The sequence below is a fragment of the Miscanthus floridulus genome, chromosome 9 (assembly GCF_019320115.1).
Source record: "Miscanthus floridulus cultivar M001 chromosome 9, ASM1932011v1, whole genome shotgun sequence".
NCBI classification, from domain to species: Eukaryota; Viridiplantae; Streptophyta; class Magnoliopsida; order Poales; family Poaceae; genus Miscanthus; species Miscanthus floridulus.
The window spans coordinates 50580245-50587201 of NC_089588.1; the positions used below are offsets into that span (position 1 = coordinate 50580245).

The 6957-nt window shown below is 39.7% G+C and overlaps 1 protein-coding gene and 1 long non-coding RNA gene across 2 annotated transcripts; both read right to left on the bottom strand.

Annotated features, from left to right (window-relative positions):
- Window positions 1–222: 222 nt before the first annotated feature.
- LOC136479859 (uncharacterized) lies at window positions 223–3848 on the bottom strand. Its single transcript, XM_066477589.1, has 7 exons — window positions 3842–3848; window positions 3673–3704; window positions 2916–3122; window positions 2713–2805; window positions 2233–2334; window positions 1984–2135; window positions 223–268 (listed from the first exon to the last, which is right to left on the bottom strand). Exons 1-7 carry the CDS (start codon window positions 3846–3848, stop codon window positions 223–225), a joined length of 639 nt encoding a protein of 212 aa, XP_066333686.1.
- A 454-nt stretch (window positions 3849–4302) lies between these two features.
- LOC136483195 (uncharacterized) lies at window positions 4303–5012 on the bottom strand. The gene is made up of 3 exons (XR_010765345.1): window positions 4934–5012; window positions 4521–4673; window positions 4303–4428 (listed from the first exon to the last, which is right to left on the bottom strand). It is a non-coding gene; the product is annotated as an uncharacterized lncRNA (long non-coding RNA).
- Window positions 5013–6957: the final 1945 nt, after the last annotated feature.

Sequence of the window (6957 nt, forward strand, 5' to 3'; positions counted from 1 at the left end):
ACATTTCACAAAAACAACCAGGATTCACAAACTGGGACATAGAAAGTCGGTTTCTGTTAGCTAGTACAGAAAGCACTGAAGGATAACCTGACTAAATAGGTTTACAGTGTTGAAAACTAGTAAACTTATATTACCGAGTGCGGACACAGGAAGTAGTGACCAAATAGCTAGTACAGGAAGTTCTGGGAAGGAAAAAGGTACAGTCTTACATGATCTGCCTCCTTACTTGGCTAAAATAAGGTCCAATAGTTCAGCACCCTCACATAGTCTGCAAAAATAGAAGGTAAGACTTAAGAGTTGGTTTTGTGTATAAAGACAAATGGTGACTGTGGTGACTTAAGACTTAATATTTAAGAGTTAGTCTGCAAAACAAAGAGATGGGAAACATCTATTTGAAATCACAGGATCATTTATGCCATTATTAGCTACATTTTAGAACAAGGAAGGTCCTAGGTGTGTGCTGGCACAATCACAATTAACAGACTATAATTTTTACTACAGAAAAAACAAAGATAAATATTTGAAATGTGTTACCACAAATCACAAAAATATTTTTTTCTATGAAAGGACAAAGACAAAAATGCGGTGTGTGCTAGCACAAATCACAATAAACAAAGGATAAGGACAAATCTGTTTTATGTGTGTGTTGCACAAATCACAACTAACAATTTTTTCTATGAAAGGACAAGAACAAAAATATGTTGTGTGCTGGCACAAATCACAATAAATAAAGGACAAAAATATGGGCAAACGAAAGAAGTATATGGACTGACCAAGATCAATATTTGGATGGCTTCAAGTAATTTTGCAGCGGCACTAGCTGATGGTTGTGAGCTTGCGTTCAACAACAGACACTACAAGATTTTCGGTCTACTGCAACGCCAAAAAAGTGTAGCAAAAGACCCAAAAATGGTAGCCATAGTAATTTTGCTACCAATTTTTTTTTTGTTAAATGTCGTTGCACTTGTAAGGGTAGCAATAGCATAATGCAATGGGTTACATTTTAGTTGCGACACACAGCCCCTCTATTGCAACACTTTTGACGCTTTTGCAACACCTGGTGAGTGTTGTAACAAAAGCAATTGCAACCACTATGGGTGTGGTAATAGTATCAATTGCAACGAACTAGGCGTTGCTAGCGATACGTATTGCGACACGCTGGTCGTGTAGCAACACAATGCAAGCGCAACGCAACACAGGTGTTGCAATCGTGGTTGTTGCTACGCAGAGAAAGCATTGCAATAGAGGTTCTCTATTGCCACGTCGCCTAAATGGTTGCTATAGGTGGCTTAGGTTATTGCAACATCTCTTCAGGTTGGTTGCTACAGAGAGGTCGTATATTGCCACGTTTCTGAATGGTTGCTATAGATGGCATAGGCTATTGCCACGTTACTTAGGTTGGTTGCTACAGACAGGTCATCTATTGCCACGTTACTAACTATCTGGTTGCTATAGGTAGATTCCTCTATTGCCACCGTCATCTTTTTGTAGTTGCAAGAGATAGTTTCTCTATTGCCACGATTATCGTACCTATTGCCACAACTAAATGTGGTTGTTATATGTGCCATCATATATTGCAACGCCAGATTAATATATTAATAATTCATGTTGCGACACTTTGTTTGGTAGCTTAAATTAATAATCGCAAAACGACAAATACATAATGAAGGAAGCATCGACATCCATTAAAACGAAATATAATTTGTTCATACAAAATCTTTAACAAAACACACCGAGTGTCAAACTAAATGAGAACAAGTAGATAGCTTAACACATAATAATGTGTTAAGCACAGACAACTGTTTGAACTCATTCGAATCAAAAGACTAATGTCTACTGTAGCAGCAAAGGTTCCCTTGATATGTATGTTGGCCATCGTCCCACCATTCGCATGCTCCTTCTCAAACTCAAGATTCCTCCTGAAAAAATCATTGACATGCATTAGCATGCATCTTGTTTGATTTGATTTTTCTAGTTGGGTACCTTGCAAGGTAACCATTAGCATGCATCTTGTTTGATTTGATTTTTCTCGTTTCCTTGTAGGTTGATTGGAAAATCTGGTTCTGCTCCAAGTCTGAGACGACATTTGCGTCAGGCCTTGACTCCAGCTCCATAATCTTCCTGGTTGCATTGTCCTAACAAAGCAAAGAAATTTAGTTAATTAAAACTTTAATTCTAAGTGAGGACAGTTGCATCACTTAATAAGGGTTGTAAAAACTGTTTAATACTCACATAGACTTCCCTAGATTCCTCGCTTGTCCATTGTCCATTTTGTTGGTGGGTCATCATAAAAAGCTCCATATCATTTGGCTCTTCACCAGTTAGTTGGTCCCTCTAATTAGGCAAGAATGTAAAAAAATTAGCCATATTTCATAATCTAGTGAAATGTAGAAGCTTTTATAAACTGTAAAGATCAGGAAGATATCCACCATGAATTTAAAAACAGAAGATAACAGAAATATTTATTGCTATTGAAAAAGTACAGGAATCCAAGTTCTTCTTTTTGTTGGCACACATTAGTTTTAGTACTTTTCAGCTTTCTGTATACAAGGATGCAAAATATATTTTTTTGTAGTGGGCAGTGGGCTAAATATCTCTATCAAATACAAAGACTATATAGGTTATAACAATATCATGTCATTGTCATTCGGGGGCACAAGCACAAACCATAAAAAAATGCCTGAAGGAAAACCTTGTGACAGAATTTTTTACCTTCTCATAGCTCAATTGAGAAAAACCCTTTGATCCTGTAACATGGTGTATCTGTCGATTGTGCCGATTCTGAGAATTCTTATTGCTAATCCTCTGCACAGAACCAGCAATGATTTGATTTTTATAAAATCAGCAGTGCGCAAAACATAAACCTTGACGTCAGAAGTGGAATTGGCAAGTTTTTTTAAAAATTGGGAACAAACCTGGAATTCTTCGGTGCCAAAATACGACACCAGATAGTGCCACTCAACAATGTCTAATTCTTCTGGCCTATGTCTCATTCTCTCTTCATAGGTGGTGTACGCCTTGTAGGTAGCACTAAATGTAGATCGCCATCCTTTGTAATGGTCATTAGCCACCGTCCATATCTTGATTCTGTTCGCCTCGTTATCCTCAAGGTCCCACTTAGCCTGCTCAAGGTAAAGCACTAAATGTAGAGGGAACCCAACACTAAAAGGTCTTGAAGTAACATCATAGAACTTAACTTTCAAAGCCCTGAGCAGTAGGCAGCAAAGACAAATCCTTTCTTGCACCTGAAAGTGGCCTAAAAACGAGCACTCAAAGATTGTGAGCAAGGAAAAAAAAAACTAAATCATCTATTTTTTAAGACAGGAAGTAGAATTTTCAAGTTCAATCCAGCTAATCGATACAAATTTGTGTACCCTACAACCTACATTTCAGGACAGGTTATTTCTATAACAAAGATGAAGAAATATGGTTGCTCAGTAAGGACCTTTTTCCATAAAATATGCTGAAGTCACTGATCACTGGCACAAGCACCTACGGAGCAACGTAAATTGAATATACACTAACTTCGTTAGTTACCCATTATCCATGGTATACTGCATTCCTAGTTAAATGCAATTTTAACAACATAATAAAAAAATCTCAAACAAAGATTCATGCATAGGAAATTTTATTTTTAGTTAAAAGGAAATATACTAACATTTCTGCTGCTACCTTCAGTAAAGCCTTCTTAATGGCCAGTTCCTCTGCAACCAAACACAAACCAAGGGAATGCAGTATGTAGTGAGTAGATAATATTCGATATTTGACAAGCATATAAATTTTATAGGAGAAAACATTAACTCACAGCCTGGTGTCATGAACAAAAGAAAAGCAATAATACTTGTCATCTTGTAAGTATATTGCCCGTGCTAACGCTACAGCCACCATAGAGTCCACCGTGATATTTAATTGTTTGAAATCCGATGCTATTCCATGTTTTAGAATGAACATGTCAGTACCCTCATGTGTAGTCGGGTTCCATTAGGACAAACAGAGGTATAAGGAAAACTGATAGCTAAATATGGAATGAACACATGTCATTACCCTTATCTGTAGTCAAAACATGGTATAAGGAAAATTGATAGCTAAATATGGAATGCATTGTCCGGTGAACCCAGGTAGAGAATATGTAAACTTCCCAAGTACAACTATCTTTGAATGGTGCAATCACAACCTACATGTATATTTTACAAATACAAGGAACTATATCGGTTTCTGAATTTGTAACTGAAAAAAAAGTTACTCACGATCTATTCGAGGCATCATCAAAGGCAGCATCGATGTTAATCATCTTAGTTCCTACTTGCCCACCATCTAGCCAAAACACTCCATCAGGGAGATTCTTGCTCTGCACTGTGATGCATATCTGAACAACTATTGCGGGTCAGATGTACCTCAGCATCTCTATGAGCATATCAAAACCAGCACCTGCATTAAATAAAAATACAAAAAAGAAAACATCACTGAATCAAGTATGTGGTAAGACCAAGCAAATCAGCTCTCGCATGACTAAGAGATACCTTTTACCCATCCAGGAGTATTGACAATTAGTGGCAGCATTTCATTTTGATCGCATCGATATTTTCCAACGAAATAGTCAGTACAAATGGAATAGGAAATTTGGATATGCTTCTGCATCTCTTTTTGAAGAAACTTCACCAAAGAAGTAGGACCTAATCAAATTTGTAAACGGCATTAGTGAAACCCATGCAGAGATAACATAAGTGAGGAATATTAAACAAAACGTTTGCTCCGACAAAACTTTAAAAGTTACATGGTCGTGCTACCAAACTACTACAACTGTTCTAGTAAACAGACAAAGAAATCCCACAATAGAAATTGTGCACAAATCCTGAAGTGAATAAATCGAATGAAATTACCACACACTGTTATACTACCAGCTAATCACAAATCCTGAGGAGAAATTTTACACCTTTCAGCTTCCCATAGAACCGGGTTTAGCAAATCTGCCCAAGCCAAAAATCATCTTGTTCGTGATGACACCTGTGAGCTGTGGCACAACTATCAGCACTTAGATTTCAAAAAAAGAAAACTAACACTTTCTGTACGCATCTTAATTGCTGAGACAATCAAGATATTCACGGAATCAGAAATCATACCCTGGTGGCTAGTGGCCTGGCGACCTGGTGGCTGTCGTCCTGGCGCCAACGCCCTCCTGAGCCCACGCCACCGCCTGCTGAGGCTGCGCCGCCACATCCTGCGCTGCTGCCGCATCTCGAGGCTACGCGTCGTGCCTCCCGAGCCACAACGCTGCTGCCTCCTAGGCCCTCGTGGAAGCTGCAGCCGCCACATCCTAGACCCGCGCCGGCCGCCGCATCTCGGACCCACGTCACTGTCGCATCCCGAGCCCACGCCTCCGCATCTCGAGCCCTCCCATGGCCGCCTCTTGGGCTCGCGCCGCCGCTGTCTTCCAAGGCGGTGATGGCCAGCCTCGAGAGAAGGGTCAGCCGATGTAGGCGAGGGAGATCGAGGGAGGCGCGGTTGGCGGGGGAGCCTACACCGGGCGCGGCCGCCGCCGGTCGAAACCCTAGCCGTTCGCCGGACTGGGAGAAGGAGGCAGCGGCGCTTGACGGGGACGGAGAGAGGGGCGCGGTGCCAGCCGGAGTGGAAGAGGGAGGTGCCTGCCGGAGAGGGATGTTGTGGGTTGAGAGGGAGGCGCCGCCGCCAGCCTAGTAGCGAGTCGCGATTCCGAGAGGTCGCGAGCGAAAGGGAAAGGAGTCGCGCGCGCGTGGGAGGTCCGCGGGAGGGCAGACACACTCAATATGAGTCATCGGATTTGGATGAGTAGTGAGAGAGAATGGTTAAGAGATAATCTGATGTATTCATTTTGATGGTGTTATATTTTCTGAGTGTATTCATAGGTATGGATGTAGTATAGGTCATGACTGTGGAGTAAGCATTTATTGTGTGGCTGTAGATTTATTCTAACTGGTGTATTATAGGATAGGTCTACTGTTGTTTTGGTGAGACCAAGAAATTTGTTTTCCATGCCAGACACAGGAAATGACGTCGATGCACTTGATGTGGGAATCCAAGAAATGAATGAATCAGGCCAAGGTCAGGAATTCTTAAACTGGTCAAGACAAGATAGGGCAGGCACAACTGGTTCTGCCACCATTATTAATCAAGTGCGTAGCGAAGCAATTCCCGAACCTGTTGATGACTATATTGGTGATGATGATTCAGACAACGATCAAACTTGGTATTCAGAGTTTTTTTATCTGAGGTCATTTAGTATCTCATTTGAGCAAGTTTGACCAAGTCAAATTTAGTCAAATGAAAAAACAACACTTTGACTCTAGTATTATGAACTCTAACTGACTTCAAATTGAAAAGTTTTGAATACCAAGTTTGTTCAACTCATCAAGATCTACAATTGTTGTTTTGGTCAACTTTCCATTTGAGATAGTTTGGACGGTTCAAATTTGTGATTTTTAAATTTCGACGTTTACAAACTAGTTTTCGGAATCCTAGATTGTCTCAAATTGAAAAGTTTTGAATACTAAGTTTGTTCAGATCATCAAGATCTACAATCCTTATATAGCCTATTTTTTCATTTGAGAAAGTTTGAACAAAATGTAGTTCAAATTTTACAAGTGTGTGACATAGTTTCAGAAAGTCTATATGAGATTCAAGAATTTATGACTTGTGTTTGATAAAAATTTTTCAAATGGGAAAATGAGTTATGTAACAATTGTATATCTTGCTGAGACGATCAAACTTGGTATTCAGAGTTTTTTCATCTGAGGTCATTTAGTGTCTCATTTGAGCAAGTTTGACCAAGTCAAATTTGGTCAAATGAAAAAACAACACTTTGACTCTAGTATTATGAACTCTAAATGACTTCAAATTGAAAAGTTTTGAATACCAAGTTTGTTCAACTCATCAAGATCTACAATTGTTGTTTTGGTCAACTTTCCATTTGAGATAGTTTGG